Source organism: Carcharodon carcharias, chromosome 3, assembly GCF_017639515.1.
Source record: "Carcharodon carcharias isolate sCarCar2 chromosome 3, sCarCar2.pri, whole genome shotgun sequence".
NCBI lineage: Eukaryota > Metazoa > Chordata > Chondrichthyes > Lamniformes > Lamnidae > Carcharodon > Carcharodon carcharias.
In genome coordinates, this window is record NC_054469.1 from 60888331 (window position 1) to 60906953 (window position 18623).

General features: G+C 40.5%; 1 protein-coding gene across 1 annotated transcript in view; it reads left to right on the forward strand.

The window, feature by feature from the left end:
* The window catches only part of dnajc1 (DnaJ (Hsp40) homolog, subfamily C, member 1), a 329426-nt gene that overhangs the window by 156505 nt on the left and 154298 nt on the right, over positions 1-18623 (forward strand). The window contains exon 6 of the mRNA XM_041183360.1: positions 7640-7733. Within this exon, the coding sequence (XP_041039294.1) occupies positions 7640-7733 (94 nt within the window). The remainder of the gene's footprint in view (positions 1-7639; positions 7734-18623) is intronic.

Here is an 18623-nt window from a genome sequence, read left to right on the forward strand (position 1 = left end):
TGAGTCCGTATGACTCCTCTTCAGAGCTAAAGAGAAGTAGAATGTGATGGATATTATACTAATTAATTTGGGGGGCGAGGGGGGTGCGAGCAGGTAGCAATGAAGGTGAGCAAGTTGAAAGAGAGAAATGGAAATCCTGCCGGAGAGAAGAGCAGTACTGCCAGTTCTCTTCCAGGAATGCCTACCTTGAAGTACCGTTCTTCTCTCCAACAGGATTTCCGTTTGTCTCCTTCACCCTGTTCTCTTTCGTTGCCACCTGCTCCACCCTCTCTTAAACAGTAGAATATCCATCACGTTTCTACTTCTCTTTAGCTCTGAAGTCTTACGGACACAAAATGTTAACTCTGTTTCTCTCTCCACAGATATGCCAGACCTGTTAAGTTTTTCCAGTATTTTCTGTTTTTATTTCGGATTTAAAGCATCCACGGTATTTTTCTTTTATCTTAGTGTTTAATTCACTGCCACTTTTTTTCCAGGAATGCCTACCTTGAAGAAGTACTGCTCCTCTTCTCTCTGTCAGGATTTCCATTTGTCTCTTTTACCCTATTCACCTTAAAAGCAGAACATTGGACTCTGCTCACACTAATTTTCTCCTTTGTCTGTCCGAGGGCAACAAATCTAGTCTTCTTTAATAACTATGTTATTCCATTTATTTTAACGATTATCACTGGCAATAAAAGTTTCACCACTTAGAAAATCCAGACCAATGCTTCTCTTCATCCTGCAGGGTAACATAAATTGTTATACATGTACAGGTAGAATTACTATACATATACAGGTAGAATTACTACTACTTTTGGCAGATGAGTGCTTATGGTGTTCGTCTAACATTTCTTGTGGCTATTTTGACAGGCAACAAAGGATCAAAATAGTAAAATCAATGTCAGAGGGACATATGCACATTGCTGGTATGAGTTCTTTAGTTTGTTTAGAATTAAAATGCAAAACAATTTGCTGTAGAAGTATTGTACCCCCCTGCTGCCACTCAGTGCAAGCAAACCCAGTTCCCTCACAATGCATTCAAAATACTTATATAACATCAACAGCTGTGGCATTAATGCAGAAAATAAATATGGACAGAGCCAATAAAGGCAATATTAGGAGAGATAACCAAAAGTTTGAATAGAGAGGTGATTTAAAGAGGCTGATAAGAGGAGATGGAGGTTGAGACAGATTTAGGAACCTAATTCTAGAACATGGGGTCTCATTGGCTGAAGACATAATTGCTAGTGATGAGGCGACAGAGATGGGAGGAAGGAAAGAAGGATGCACAGAAGGCCACAGTCACAGGAATAGAGTTTTGAGGGATTTCACAGGAACATGAGTGGGCAATTCAGCCCGCTGTTCGATGACTCATTTGGACCTTGGCTGATCTATGCCTTAACTTCATTTACCCATGTATGCTTCATTCCCCTCTCTAACAAGTTTAATGTTAATCTGATATATTGTTATTGCTTCATGAAGTTTTCAATAGTAATCCCATTAAAATTGACAAAAATATCTAGCAAGTGGTATAATGGCAGTATTTTCTGATGAGTGTTATAATTAAAGGGTTCTGTGGATAATTGAAAATAGATAGGTGTATAGGTGTTGTAAATGGCTTGTTCATTTGAGCTGAATTTTGAGAACCTTTTTTGTTCTCTTTTCCCAATTTTATATTTTTACCTAATTCGATTGTTCAGTGTTCTTCATAACATGGAAAGGCTGAAGAGCTGGTACCCTATGCTCACCAATTTTGCTTTATTATTCAACTCTAAGAGAAAGTGCAAGAGTTTCCCCCAACTTTTTTTGTTCTTTCACTACAATTTTGTGTTCCCTGAAAAGCTTAGCTTAAGTTGGATTAATATGATATTGTAGTGCTGAATCCTGACCTACCTTTCATTGAAACATTGCCCTCACGTGAATGCGCTATGCCAAAGTTGAGCTATGGATATTTTTTATAACAGCAACTGGGAGCTGAATCGATACACAATTCAGCTTGCAGGTGCTAATGTAAATGATGCAATTACACAAAAGCAAACAGAGATAAAACCTACCTTTTTGGTAGTTATCCAAGTGTCTTTGACATTGATTTCTTGGCCCTATAAATTGTGGCAGTGAAAGTGAAAAATTGGCCAGCTGCACATATGGCAATTAAAGTAATTTTTGAAACCCTTAAAATCATAGTGGACATTTTGCACAGTGGTACCAGCACTTTAAAAAAAAACAGGTTACTAAATGCTGTGTTTACAGTTGTCATATGCATACTTTTTTTAATTAAAAAAGAAAGGTGGCTCTTGGCCACCAGCGATCACTTGCTTTAGAAAGGGAAAAAGATTTCATCATTTCAAAAAACCCTACAACAATTAGGGTATTGCCAAGAAAGCCCTAGGCCCTTCACAAGGAGTTTCTAAACATAATGAGTTCAAGTATTCTACTGTTTGCAAACTTAAGCATAAGAAATCTAGTTTAGAAATCTGGGATGGTTGGTTGATGGGGTGTTGGTGTGGGGTGGCAGCAGGTGGCAAATTTTTTTATTCATTCATGGGATATGAGTATTGCTGGCTAGACCACAATTTATTACCCATTCCTAATTGCCCTTGAGAAGGTGGCGGTGAGCTATCTTCTTGAACTGCTGCAGTCTGTGGTGTAGGTACACACACAGTGCTGTTAGGAAGGGAATTCCAGGATCTTGACCCAGCAACAGTGAAGGAATGGCGATATGTTTGCAAGTCAGGATGGTGAGTAGCTTGGAGGGGAACTTCCAGGTGGTGGTGTAGCCATGTGTCTGTTGCCCTTGTCCTTCTCGATGGTAGAGGTCGTGGGCTTGGAGAGTTGCTGTATTGCATTTTGTAGATGGTACACACTGCATCGGTGGTGGAAGGAATAAATGTTTGTGGACGGTGTACCAATAAAGCAGGCTGCTTTGTCCTGGATGGTGTCAAGCTTCTTGAGTGTTGTTGGAGCTGCACTTATACAGGCAAATGGAGATCATTCCATCACACTCCTGACTTGTGCGTTATAGATGGTGGGCAGCCTTTGGGGAGTAAGGAGGTAAGTTACTCACCACAGAATTCCTAGCCTCTGATCTGCTCTTGTAGCCACAGTATTTATATGGCTAGTCCAGTTCAGTTTCTGGTTAATGGTAACCCCCAGGATGTTGATAGTGGGGGATTCAATGATGGTAATGTCAAGGGAGCGACAGTTAGATTCTCTCTTGTTGGAGATGGTCTTACCTGGCAATTGTGTGACGCAAATGTTACTTGCCACTTGTCAGCCCAAGTCTGGATATTGTCCAGGCCTTCCTGCATTTGGACATGAACTACTTCAGTATCTGAGGAGTCGCGAATGGTGTTGAACATTGCGCAATCATCTGCAAGCATCCCTCCTTCTGACTTTATGATGGGAGGAAACTCATTGGTGAAGCAGCTGAAGATGGTTAGACCGAGGGCATTACTCTGAGGAACTCCTGTAGTGATGTCCTGGAACTGAGATTTATTGCCCATCCCTAATTGCCCTTGAGGTGGTGAGCTGGCGCCTTGAACTGCTGCAGTGTAGGGAGTGAGTTCCAGGATTTTCATCCAGCAACAGTGATGGAATGGTGATACATTTTCAAGTCAGGATGGTTAGTGGCTTGGAGGGGAACCTCCAGGTGGTGGTGGTATTCCCGTGTGTGCTGCCCTTGCCCTTTAGATGGTATTGGTCATGCGCTTGGAAGGTGCTGTCACACTGCAACTATTTTCCTTTGTGCTAGGTATGACTCCAACCAATGGAGAATTTTCCCGCTGATTCCCATTGACCCCAGTTTTGCTAGGGCTCCTTGATGCCATACCTGGTCAAATGCTGCCTTGATGTCAAGGGCAGCCACTCTCACCTCACCACCACCTGCAGTGTTTTGATTTCTCATGTCAATCTTCTCTATATATCTGCAAGTGCTGGGATTCCATCAACACTCCTCCAACTAAGTCACAATTAAGGCTAATGCTAATGTGAGATAGTTGGGGGTTGGCAGAGTATTCATTCACATTGTGGTATTTCTAGCAGGATATTGCTTCGTGGGCTCTTGTTTATTTTTTCCCTAGCCACTTTCTTTGGCCAGTTATAGTGCACATATTGACACTCCAGCTGAGATCAGTTAACTTGAGCACAGACCAGACTTGACTTCTGCTTACGTTTTGTTTGAGTTTCAGGATCACAGAAAGTATAACTACTGTGTGGCATATCTTTTACAATGGTTGGATATTTACTTACTATGTGAATAGCAAACACAGTGGTTTATGGTCATAAACTATTATATCAAATATAGCTTTTTTTCAAAATCTCAGCAGTTAACTTGGTGACCTCCCCAGTGATTTCATGAATTTTTGCAGGATTTTGATGCCAAGCTTATGCTCAGTTAGATGAATTCAGTTTTTGGTGATAGGGCTGCTACATTTGACTGCAGGATACCGCAAAGTTTATGGGCCCTGACAGCATCTCAGCAATAGTACTGAAAACTGAACTCCATAATAAGCTGTGCACCTAGCCAAGCTGTTCCAATACAGCATCCTGCACTGGCATCTACCTGACAATATGGAAAATTGCCCAGGTACGTCATGTCCACAAAAAGCAGGGCAAATCCAATCCAGCCAATTACTGCCCCATCAGTCTATTCTCGATCACCAGCAAAGTGATGGTGGATGTGGAAAGGATGTTTCCTCTTAAGGGACAATCTTGAGCTAGAGGGTGCCCTTTTAAGATGGAGATGAGGAGAAACTTTTCCCAAAGGTTGTGAGTCTTTGGAACTCTCTTCCTCAAAAGGCATTGGAAGCAGAGTCTTTGAATATTTTTAAGGCAGAGAGGGATTCATGATAAGCAAGGGGGTGAAAGGTTATCAGGGGAAGGTAGGAATGTGGGGTTGAGGTTGCAATCAGATCAGCCATGATCTTATTGAATGGCGGAGAAGGCTCAAGGGGTTGGGTGGCCTACTACTCCTGATTCGTATGTTTGCATCTTTGTATGATGGGAGGTGTTGTCAAATGCTATCAATGGGTACTTGCACAGCAATAACATGCTCATCAATGTCAATTTGGGTTCCACCAGGGCCACTCGGCTCCTGACTTCATTAAAGCCTTGGTCCAGACATGGTCGAAAAAGTTGAACTTGCGATGAGGTGAGAATGATTGCCCTTGACATCAAGGCAGCATTTGACTGAGTGTGGCATCAAGGAGCCCTAGCAAAACTGGGGTCAATGGGAATCAGGAGGAAAGTTCTCTACTGGGTGGAGTCATACCTAGCACAAAGGAAGATGGTTGTAGTTGCTGGAGGCCAATCTATCTCAATCCCAGGACATCACTACGCAGGGGTTCCTCCGTGTAGTGCCTTAGGCCAACCATCTTCAGCTGCTTCATCAATGATCTTCTCTCCATCATAAAGTCAGAAGTTTGCTGATTGCACAGTTTTCACCATTCACAATCCTCAGATACTGAAGCGGTCCCTGTCCATATGCAGCAAGACCTGGACAATATCCAGGCTTGGGCTGACAAGTGGCAAGTAACATTTACGCCACATAAGTGCCAGGCAATAACAGTCTGCAGCAAGAGAGGATCCAACCATCTCCCTATGACATTCAATGGTATTACCGTCACTGAATCCCCCACCATCAACATCCTGGGTGTTACCATTGACCAGAAACTGAACTGGCCCAGCTCATATAAATATTGTGGCTACAAGAGCTGGTCAGAGGCTGGGGATTCTGCAGCGAGTAACACATCACCTGAATCCCCAAGGCCTGTCCATCATCTACAAGCACAAGGAATACTCTCCATTTGACTGGATGAAAGTGGCTCCAACAATACAAAAGATGCTCAACACCATTCAAGAACAAAACAGCCCACCTGATTGGAACCCTATCCACCAATTTAAATGTTCACTCCCTCCCCCACTGACACACAGTGGCTGCGGTGTGTGCCATAAACAAGATGTACTATAGCAACTCACCAAGGCTCCTTCAATAGCACCTTCCAAACCTGCAATCTCTACCCCCTAGAAGGACAAGGGCAGCAGATGTGTTGGACACGGTCACCTGAAAGGTCCCCTCCAAGCCACGCACCATCCTAACTTGGAAATACTTCACCGTTCCTTAACTGTCACTGGAACAAAATCCTGGGACTTCCTCCTAATAGCACTGTGAGTGTACCGGCACCACAGAGACTGCAGTGGTTCAAGAAGGTAGCTCACCACCACCTTTTCAAAGTCAATTAGCGATGGGAAATAAATATGCCTTGCTAGCGATGTTCTCGTCCCATGAAAGAATTTTAAAAATCATCAGGTTCAGGAGGGGTAAATCAGTCTGAGTCCTCTCCGGATTCCTCTTTTGAAGTCCGTGTATTTGCATGTGGGCTGAGGTCAGCATCAGGCTCTCTATAATACTCCCTGTAGTTGTACAGTCTGTCAACACTTATTATCAAGGGTCACATGTGAATAATTGCCATTTGTGCCTACAGAATGGTACCCCAAAAAGATTTTAATGCCCGAATGAAAAGAGGCAGGAAATTGATGATGACAAGAATGATTGACTGCAAATATAGAATTACAGGAAGTGGTATTGGTTTACAATCCAGTACTATTTCTTATGGAACCTAATTTGTTTTTGTAAAAGTAAAGCCCTCTTTCCCTCAACTTACCTACGCACATAGCAATTCTCAAAATAGCCAGTTAGTAAAGAAAACAAATAAAAGTAGTTATAGATAGTAAAATGGAAAACTTGTACAGTCCATTTTATACTGTGTGCTGACGTTTAGTTCAGTTTATCTATCATTCATACTGTCAGGAGTCAGACCCACAGAGGTCTCAGAAGAAAGGTTGCCCACTTGAATTTTTCCATAATAGTGAGGAGGTAGAGCCACTAACATCTTTTTGGTTTTTTTTAAATTAAAACTATGTAGGATTTCTTTTGATTTCTTAAGAAAAAGCCTTTTAAATTGGAAGAGCAGCATCAAGTCCTCAGCAACTGAAAAAGCCAGGTTATGGGAAGTTTGAAAGGAATTTTAAATACGAGTACGGCATCAGTTTGGGTGATATGGTTCATACTTGAATTATATACAGCAATTAGATTTTTTAAGTGATTCCCAATCGTGGTTCAGGACCCAAAATCTATATAAGGATTTAAGGTTCTGTGTAAGGATCTCTCTAACTCAAGTATGTACCTCAAACAAAAGCTTGCTTTGTGAGAGAAAATGAGAGCAAGAAACTGTTGAAGTGTTTTTACATACTTGGTTTCTGAGATGCTGCAACTACTCTCAATGTCTCTCCCAGCCCGGCACCCACCAGCTCTTGCTCATGTTCTCTCCCCCTCTTCCCTCCCTCCACCCTACCACCCCCACCCTCTAGATAGCAGAGGAATGTGCTTGAGGCACTCTTTCTTTTCCTGTGGAGAAATAGCAGGCTTTCTACTTGGTGTCAGTTCTGGTGGTCTTTTTGAGGTCAGGAACTTTTCAATGATTCCAGCTTGTATCTGATCTATTAGGTGAGAAGGCAGTACGCCAGACTAACAGGCCAAGAGGTTGCCTCCTGAAATAGAAACATGGGACCATAAGTTTGAGTTGCATTGAAATTTCGCTTGAGGTACTTGCTTTGAATGGGGTAATCTGTATTTTGTTTTATTGTGCTTATCCTGCAGATCTGTTGTAAAACCTCACTGGCAGGACCTGTTGCCGTGCAAGATAGGAATCTGGTTTTATTTCTTTCTGAAGTCATTACCACAGTGCTATCAGGTAAGAGGAGAAGAAAAGTACAAAGCTATTTATCTTCGAAGTTCATTTGGTTGAAAGAAACATTGCTATCCTCATACAAAGCACAGTTCTTGAAACAGCATGTTCCAAAAATTCAATTTTCACAGCTGTAGCATCAAATCCCAACAAAATTAACTCTGCATTAAATGTGATTATCTGTTGTAGTAATTTTATGATATTCTATTAAACAATATCCTGTATTGTTTTAATATTCATTCCTGGGATGTGAGCATTGGTGGCAAGGCCAACATTTATTACCCATCCCTTGAGAAAGTGGTGTAAGCTGCTGCCTTGAACTGCTTATTGGTGTCGGTGCACCCACAGTGATGTTAGTGAGGGAGTTCTAGGACTTTGACTAATAAACCTTTAAGGAGCAGTGAAATGTTTCCAAGTGAGGACGGTATGTGACATGGGGCAGGGAGAAGATGTGAGGGGAGGGGTGGTGGGAATTTTGCAGGTTTCCATTGCATCTGTTGCCCTCATCCTTCTAGCTATAAAGGTGGAAGTTTCAGGTTTGGAAGGTGCTGTAGAAGGAGCCTGGGTGAGTTGCTGCAGTGCATACATGGTGGCACACTGTGCGTCGGTGGTGGAGAGAGTGAATGTTTAAGTTGGTAATGGGGTGCCAGTCAAGTGGACTACCTTGTCCTGGATGGGTTTGAGCTTCTTGAATGTTGTTGGAGCTGCACTCATCCAGGCAAGTGGAGAGTATTCCATCACATTCCTGGCTTGTGCCTTGTAGATGGTGGATAGGCTTGGGTGAGTCAGGAGATGAATTACTTGCTGCAGAATTCCCAGCCTCTGGCCTGCTTTCATAGTCATAATATCTATATGGCTGGACCAGTTCATTTGTGGTCAATGGTAACTCCTGGGATGTTAATGGGGCATCCAGGGATTGTACCGTCAAGGGGAGATGGTTGGATTTTCTGTTGGAAATCGTCTTGCCTGACACTTGTGTGGTGTGAATGTTATTTGTCATTTAAGCCTGAATGTTGTCCAGGTCTTGCTGCATGAGGGCAGGGCCCACTTCAGTATCTGAGGAGTTGCGAATAGTGCTGAACATTGTGCAATCATCAGCGAACATCCCCACTTTTGACCTTATGAAGGAGAGGAGGTCAGTGATGAAGTAGCTGAAGACGGCTGGGCCTCGAACAGTACCCTAAGGAACTCCTACGTTGATATCATGGGGCTGAGATGATTGTCTTCCAACAACCACACCATCTTCCTTTGTTAAAAGCAAAATACTGCAGATGCTGGAAATCTGAAAGAAAAACAAAATGCTGGAAAAACTCAGCAGGTCTAACAGCATCTGTGGAGAGAGAAACAGAGTTAACATTTTGAGTTCGTATGATCCTTCTTCAGAGCTCCAATTCTGGCATCTTGTGCATTCCTAATTTCTATCAACCCATCATTGTCAGCCATGCCTTCAGCTGTCTAGGCCTTATCTCTGATATTCCCTCTTTAAATCTCTCCACTCCTCTAGCACACTCTTGAAAATATGCCGTTTTGGTCACCTGTCTCAATATCTTATGTGTCTAGCTCACAACATTTCTGGTAATGCTTCTGTGAAGAGGTACTTTGGTGTGTTTTACTATGTTAAAGGCATTATCTAAATGCAAGTTGTTGTTGGTGCATATCTGCAAACTATTTTATTGTTTAGTGCAGTGCAACATGCTCATCCATGTGTACTCTCCCATAAGAATCGTGTTTCCAACTGCCATTTTGTTCAAGCTTTTAGTCACACCTAATATCTTCTTTGATATAGTGTCAAATTTTGTTTGTTTGTGTAAACTTGCAAGGAACAAAAAAGCAGACTGTAAATGTTTCTCTAAGTTTGTAAAAAGGAAGAGATTAGTGAAGGCAAATGTAGGTCCCTTACTGTCTGAAACAGGAGAATCTATAATAGAAAACAAAGAAATGGCAGAGCAATTAAACAACTGCTACTGTTCTGTTTTCACGGAGGACGACGCAAATAATTTCCCAGAAACAATTGGGAACCAAGGGCCTAAAGAGTGGAAGGAATTGAAGGAAATGAGTATTACTAAAGTAATAGTGCTGGAGAAATTAATGAAACTGAAAGTCGATAAATCCCCAGGGCCCGATAATCTATATCCCTGAGTACTAAAGGAGGTGGCCATGGAAATAGTGGATGCGTTGGTTGTCATCTTCCAAAATCCTGTAGATTCTGGAACAGTCCCGGCAGATTGGAGGGTGGCAAATGTAACCCCACTATTTAAAAAAGGAAGGAGGGAGAAAACGGAATTACAGACCAGTTAGCCTCACCTACAGTAGTAGGGAAAATGCTCGAGTCTATTATAAAGGATGTGATAACAGGACATTTGGAAAATATCAACAGGATTGGACAAAGTCAACATGGATTAATAAAAGGGAAATCATGTCTCACAAACCTACTGGAGTTCTTTGAGGACATAACTAGTAGAATAAGGGAGAAGCAGTGGATGTGACGTATTTGGATTTTCAGAAAGCTTTTGACAGTGTCCCACATAAGATGTTAGTGTGTAAAATTAAAGCACATGGGATTGGGGGTAATGGCGTGGATTGAGAATTGGTTAGCAAACAGGAAACAGAGTAGGAATAAATGGGTCTTTTTCAGAGTGGCAGGTAGTGGGGTACCGCAGGTATCAGTGCTTGGGCCCCAGCTATTCACAATATATATCAATGATTTGGAAGAGGGAATCAAATGTAATATTTCCAAGTTTGCTGATTTCACGAAACTTGGTGGGAATGTGAGCAATGCGGAGGATATTAAGGGGCTTTAAGGTAATTTAGACAGGTTGAGTGAGTGAGCAAATACATGGCAGATGCAGTATACCATGGATAAGTGTGAAGTTATCCACTTGGTAGGAAGAACAGAATGATGGAATTTTATTTAAGTGGTGATAGATTTGGAAATGTTGATGTATAAAGGGACCTGGGTGTCCTTCTACACTAATTTCTGAGACATTTGTTGAAACAGGTTTATGAGCAGCCTTTGTGCATTGTGTGCCAGATTACTATCTGTGAAGATATTTTATAAAATACGAATTTACTGAAAGCAAGCATTTAAGAAGGCAAATGGCATGTTGGCTTTCATTGCGAGAGGACTTGAGTACGGGAACAAGGATGTCTTACTGCAGCTGTACAGAGCCTTAGTGAGACCACACTTGGAGTAGTGTGTGCAGTTTTGGTCTCCTTATCTAGGGATATACTTGCCATAGAGGGAGTGCAGCGAAGGTTCACCAGACTGATTCTTGGGATGGCAAATTGTCGTAATGAGGAGAATGGGCTGACTAGGCCTGTATTCACTGGAGTTCAGAAGAATGAGAGGAGATCTCATTGAAACATATAAAATTCTGACAGGTATGGACAGACTGGATGCAGGAATGATGTTTCCTCTGGTTGGGGGGGGGTGTAGAACAAGGGGTCAGGATATGGGGTAGACCATTTAGGACTGAGATGAGGAGAAATATCTTCACTCGGAGGTTGGTGAACCTATGGAATACAGAAGGCTGTGGAGGCAAAGTCACTGAATATATTTAAGAAGGAAATAGATTTCTGGACTCTAAAAGCATCAAGGGTTATGGGGAGAGAGCAGGGGTATGGCATTGAGATAAAGGATCAGCCATGATCATATTGAGTGATGGAGCAGGCTCGAGGGGCCGAATGATCTACTACTACTATTTTCTATGTTTCCTATGAAGTGCTTTGGAACTTTTCTTACATTAACAGCAAGATATAAATGCAAGTTGTTTTAAATTGTATCATGAATCATTGTGCAAACTAACAATTCATATGGAAAATGCTGTTCTTCTGCTCATGCAGTGGGTTAGTAAATAGCTAAGCATGCCATTAAATGTCAGGTTTGATTGCTGATCTGTACTGAGCTCTGGGCTCATATTTTTAACCTAGGACAGCTAGATTTTTCACTGGTAATATTTCTAAATAGTTTCGGGTTTTTGTTAACATATTGCATTGCATTCTTCATTATGAATTTTACTGTATCTGGTACTGCCACCTGCCCTGTCTTGTGATATGAAGCTAGTTTTACGTTGGCCTTCAAAGGATGTTTTTGACATCTGTTCTGACACGCAGATCTTACACACCTAGCGGCAACCTGATGTGAGCTTAGTGAATACACTGAGCCTGTCATTGAGGAGATCTCATTTTTTTTTTAAAATGGCACTGACAGATGGTCTTGATTAATTCAGCAAGTTGCTTCCAGGTGCAGGAGATTTGTATGTCAGGATCTACAGCAAAATGACCAATAAGAAGTAGTAGCTTGCAGCTACTTGTTTTTTTTAAATATGGCTCTTTAGTTCCTGCCCAACTACAGTATGCATCATTCTTTGGCCAAGTGGATGTATCAGCAGAAACCTAATTAGTTTCTGCCAACATCAAGTAACCAAAGCACTGTTGGAACTGTACAGCTAAAACAGTAGAATACAAGTCAGAAGAACTCATGATCAAATTTAGTGCTGTAGTCAGAGTGCACTTTGGAAAACCAAAGAATTGAGAACTGTAGCTTCCTGTCAGAAGTTTAAAATTTAAGGATTAAGAGGTTTAGGCTTTTCAGTCTTCAAAGGACATTTTTAACGGATGATATTACAAAGGTATATAAGATGGTTATTTGTATAAATAAGTTAAATCAATAAAATTGCTTTAAACTAAGCCAAAGGGACTTAGATTCAAACTAATGAAAGGTAAATTTAGAACTAACATTAGGAAATTATTCTTCACATACAATGATTAATACATTTTATAAACTCCCAGGAAACCTTAGGTTCTTTTTCTTAAATGGATGTGTAATGAGGGCTCCTTGGGATCTTAATTGAATGGATGAACTAATATGGGCTTTTGCCTTTCTCACCTACATTTATCCTTCTTGCTATAGCAGCTGGAGATGCATTCAACCAACACATACACCTTGGTGTGTTCTCCTCCTGGCCATCCAGACCTCCAGTTTGTGTTTATATTTGAGTTTAGGGGCATTGTTAGATCGTTCATTATTTATCATGGGTCTATTTAGAAATTAATATACATTATGCTGTAGAGTTGCCACAGTCCATTTGTGTAGTCACTTTCTCAAAGAAGTTGAAAGGGTTTTACTGAGGTAGGATTTTTTCCTTTTGAAGCTGTGTTGCCATTTATTGTTGTACAGATGGTTCTCAGGATCAATCCTTGTTAATTGATTCCATTATTTTACATGGAAGTGATGTAAGGCCTGTGGATCTGGAGTTGCTTTTTTTTATCACTTTTGAATATAGACATCATATTAGCCTGTATCTAATCTCTGGTGTCTAGTGATTTGCTAATAATGATTGCCAGCACCTCATAAAAATCTCTCTTCTAGATACAATCTGTCCCAGATATTATTTTGAATCCTTTTAACCAATCTGTGATCTCTAACTTATTGGCATCAGAATCATGAATTTACATGCTTACTGTAGAAAAATATCCTAAGGTGTTTCATGGAGGAAGAAAGAAATGGATTCTGAGCTTTGATGGGAGATTTAAAAGTTGACTGAAAATGTGGCCAAAGGCATTTCAAGGGAACTTTTAAAGGCTGGTTAATAAGTAACAAAATGGAGAGGTTTCTGGTGGCAGTTCCAGAGGGTAGAGCCAAGATGGCTGAGGGATCTGTCAGTGCTACGACCGGGATGGGAGGAGTGCGTGAATTATCAAGCCCCACTACTCTGTAGGCCATACCGTTAATTTAAAAGTTTAATTTCCTCACCAAAATAGCCAATTGTGGACCTATACCTCTAGTACCCAGCAGAAAGAGACTCTGACCAGGGTTATTTCAAAAACTCAATGATAATTTATTTTAAAACAAAACTTCTTTTAACAAGTTGCAAGTATTGGTTAACACACAACTGTAACCAGCAAGTATAACTATCTACCTCTTCCGAAAGAATTCTCTCAGCGTGCGCACACGCAAAGGACAAACAGATAGAGTCTCTCTGCAGAGATGGGCTTTGGAGGATCGGTGTTATAAAATAAAGGATAAAGTCTGCAGGGTCTTGACACTGTCGACCTGGAGTGCTCTTGTGTGGATACAGGCCCCTGGTCCCGGTGGATGCCTGGACGTTCTCACCACTGGCCTCAGCTTTGCAGGTTCAAATGCAGACTGGTTACACTCAGATGAGGGTTCTATGGCTACTGGCTGGTGGCCACAAACAATTTTAGGCAAGGCAGAAAGAGGGCCTTTCCTCAGCTTGTTCTCTAACTACTGCCTTCAAAACTAGCAGGTTCACAAGTTTTTTTCCTCTGCCATGTGATTGCCATTTTGTCTCCCAGCTTTTCATTAATTAAAGTGCTTTTCAGTTCAACAAACAACTCCTTCTCAAGTACCATATACGTCAGGTGATTTCTTGAAGTGGCCTGCTTGTTTACAGTTCCAAGATGAACTTATGATCTTAAAAAAAACTCAGGTTAGCATCCACATGTCCAGATCATGCCAAATCCTTCCATTTTATAAAAGAAAACTTCAGTCTTGAGAGAGATGATTCTAACAGCAATCAAAGGACTGGGATGTACAAAGGCTAGAAAGTAGCAGCCCAGCCTTTTCAATTGGAGGAAATTTCGACTTATGCATAACAGTCTGACGATACAAAGATTTCAATGGAATGTGGGAAATAGTGGAGAACAGGAGCTGGATCTCAGCACTTTCCATATGTCTGTTGAGTCATTCTGTGAAGGGTTACGTATACATGAGAAAGACTTCAGTCAGAAGATGGATCTGTGCAGAACTACAAACGTGGCTTTGGGGCAGCAGGAGAAGCCATTGCCAGGCTCACAGGATGGAAGCAGGTGAAGGATGGTACCGCTGACTATGTGGAACATTGTAGATAGATCAAAATTGTCAGGAAGGATTAATATTGTAATTGTTGTCACATTATATAACTGACCTTGACTTGCAGTCTCACTGCCAGAATCAGGGTGGAAATCAGACTAAGGGAATTATGGTAGTGGAAGTTTGAGAGGCAACCCTCCAAACCACACACCATTCTGACTTGGAACTATATCACCTCCCTTCACTGCTGTTGGATCAAAATCCTAGAATTGCCTTCCTAACAGCTCTGTCAGTATACTTGCACCAGATGGATTGCTGTGGTTCAAGAAGACAGCTCACCATTGTCTTTTCATGAGCAATTAAGGATGGGCAACAAATGCTGGCCTTGCCAGAGATGCCCACATCCCATGAAAGAATTTTTTAAAAATGTGCATTTATGGACCTTGGAGATTGAAGGTTGGAAATAATGGCATTTGGTGTGTCAGACTGGTCAATGGTGGGCTTCTTTTAAGCATCCCTTTTGAAAGGGAGAGGGACAGTCCAGAATAATTGTCAGCAAGCAAGGATGACACAATGTAGTATGTCAGCAACTGAATTGGCAAAAGATTGAAGGAGCAGGAGGTGAGCCAGTACAGTACACTGGAGGAGATGGAACAAAAGTTGCAGAACGCGTGATGGTTGGGGCTGAGGTGAGAGAGGCTGGTGGTTGACCAAGACATCAAAGGACGATAAGTTCGTGGCTGAGGCAGATGACCTCAATTGTAGAGTTGAGAAATTCGTAACCACCTCCTACTTGACTAAATACATCTGTAACTTTGCCGAGATGCAATATGATGGATTTTTGATTTGTATATCAGAACAAATCTGGCAGATTTGTCAACATTTTCTCCTTTTCTTAAAAAAAAATGCATGACTTTCCCTATTTGAAGACCAAGTAGTGAAATGCTCTACAGCTTCTTCCAAGTAACCAGTTACTAGATGTGAGGAATTGCCAATTTAACATAAGCATGTATAGTTATGCCCAGTTTCATCTTGGCATCTCCCTCTAATGACATGGGGAAAATTAAAATTTTGTCTATTAGGAAATTAGAGACAGTTGTGTTCAACCACTCATTGCTATGGTGGCAGTGGGCTAGGAGATCTCCGGTCTGCACACTTAGCTGTTCTAAATTGGATGATTTTTATTCACTTCACATCCCTTGGACTCTCAAAGGGAAAAATATCCAGCCTGAATTCCTGCTCCAAAGTGCTATTTAGGTGGCCCTAATGGAAAGAACATAGATATGAAAGACAGGTTTAGCCTTGACTGTAATGCCCATTTCCCTGTTTGAGTGCCTCCTAATACCTCCTGGTTCCTGCACATGAAAAATGGCAACTTGGGCAAGGTAGTGGAGGTACACATTTCCCATGAGTTAGCACTTCAGGGAGGAAGGAAGAAAATTGTTGTGGAGGGAGAATTTTTAAAAATGAAGTGTATTCTATTGAACTGTGTAACCTTTGCCTATATAATGGTAATACACTTTAAAAATAATTCCTTGGTTGTGAGTCGCTATATGAATGCTAATTCTACTTTGTTTCACTATATGCTTTAAAACTACTGTTTTGAGGCATCACAAGAAAGCAGTTTTATGCAGTACTCCTTATGTGGTATGAAGGAATTTGTTTTATAGTTTTGTGCTATATGTTTTATGCTATAGGTATAGCGAGAAGTTCATTGCTGCTCCCTATTTATCACAATACAGGAATGGTACACCAGGAACAGTCTATCTTAAAATGACTGCTGAGGTTGCCTGTAACCAAAAGACTTCAATTGCAAAATTAATTGATGGGTGAGGGGTGCGGTGACATCACTAACTGTGCAGATATTTCAGCTGGAGTATTGCGGACAATTCTGGGCATTACACTTCAGGAAAGATGTTCTTAGGACCGTGAGGGTTAAGAGGTTTTCAAGATAGGTTTTGATAGAATAGATAGAGAAAACTGTTCTTGAACCAGAGGTCATCAATTCTAAATCATTGGTAAAAGATGCAGAGTTGAGAATTTTTTTCACTGAATTGACAGGACCTGGAAGTTTGCCTGAAAAGATGATGGAACATAATTCTATAAACTATTTTAAAAGGGAGTTGGGAAGATACTTGAGGGTGTAGAACTTAAGGTACAGGCAAAAGGTGAGGATGTGGAGTTAAGCATAGCCAGCACAGGTACGATGAACCAAATAGCATTCTTCTGTGCTGTAAGCTTCTATGATACATTTCAGATTATGGGATAGTTCAATAGACTATATTTCCCCTTCAACTTAAGTTAACGAAATAACATTGAATTACAAATTTTAAAAATAAGCAGAATCTTGAAAGTCTGACTTTTTATAGTTTAAACAAGTTCTGACGGTCACAATGATCCTGTGTAGTTTTTGCAATGGCAATAGCTTGCAGCAAATCTAGGATAACTTGTGTGTCTGGAATAATGCTGATAGATTGCGCCACATCAGGTGTCTGAAACCGGTGTTTCTAATGGGAACATTTGAGCAACAAAAAATTGTTAAATTTATTTGTGTTCAGCCCTCCTCTTTTTCTCTGGGTCCCCAATATTTTCTTCCCTTCTCAAACTCCTGCCTCAATTGCAGCCCAATGCTCATTGTGTACAAAGTTACAATTACAAACATGTCCAGCTGCTTTGTATGCTTAAACATCATTATTTAAAAACTGTGGAGATGAATAAAGTTGTTTAACCAAGTCTTTCTTGGGTACTTGAACAATTTTACTCACTCTGATAGAACTTCAAATAGACCAATATTATAAACAAGTGTTTGAGATTAGAGTGAGCTACCTAATTTCCAGCACATTTTTTTATTTAAGCAAGGAAAATTATTTACAATGCGTGGTGCATCAAGGACTATGCACGTTTCCAAACATTTAAAAAGTAAATTTAACCATAGTTCAATGTTAACAGAAGTCCATCTTATACTCAATTCACCAATGTTTGTTTATTTTAGTAACATTCAATCTGTTTTATGAAGCATAACATAAATTTGTAATATCCAAAGATTGAAAGCCTGTATCTTTTGAAAGTTCTGAGACATACATAATCAGAATTTAAACACCCTAATTAAGAATTACATAATAAAAAAGAATTAAAAGGGAATCCTGTTGGCTAAATTCTTAAAAATAGAGTACAAGTACAGCCCAAGGACATTACATTAGTCTGAAGAAACATCAGTCACCCATTTCTTTGTTGCCTTAAAATGATTACATTCGTTATGTACGCTACCCAGTAATTGTTCTCTAGGCCTTCCTATTCCAGACCTTTTCGTTTGTATCTAACAATTATGTTTTGGTTCTATAGTTACTAAAGACTATCCAAATTGAAGCAATTCTTTTGCTAATATACAATAATTATACCAATTATCCAGCATGCACAGTGAACATTTTCACATTGTTCATCAAACTGCATGCTTATTCGTATTAGAGCAGTTCTTATAAAAGTACATTTTAGCTTTTATCCCCATGCAAGCATTTGCTAAGTTTTAATATTGGAAAATAAAACTGATTAATGTTTATATAGTAGTAAACAATACCTCTTACCAAATAAAAGCCACAGCTTTCACTGAAAATATTCCTACCTTTTTATAGACTGGGAAGCTCTCTGGCTCAATCCCTAGTTTTCCTATTAAGTAAAATAGGCTTGCAGTGAGGAATTTTTTAAGGTTGGAATTGGTTTCCAATTGGCGGGTGAGATGGAGACAAGTGAGGGGGTGCGGGTTGGTGATAGACTAATTGGAAATCCGGCTCCCGATTTCCATCCAGTGACTCCTTTGGGCTGTGTGTGTTTGTCTATATCTGATTAGGGCAATTTCATGGTTGCATATGATGCACCTCTAGTTGCATAGCTTGGTGTATTTATACTCTATCAAATTTACTTACTTTAACTTTAAGAAATTCGAAATGGTGGAATTTTTAGTACCTTAGTATAACAAGACAGAGAGAGCTGCTCCTTCTCAGCATTACTTTAGTTGTTAAAAATGCATCACCTCATCTCTCAACTCAAAAATTACTGAAATAAAGCTTTGAGATAGATGAGTATGT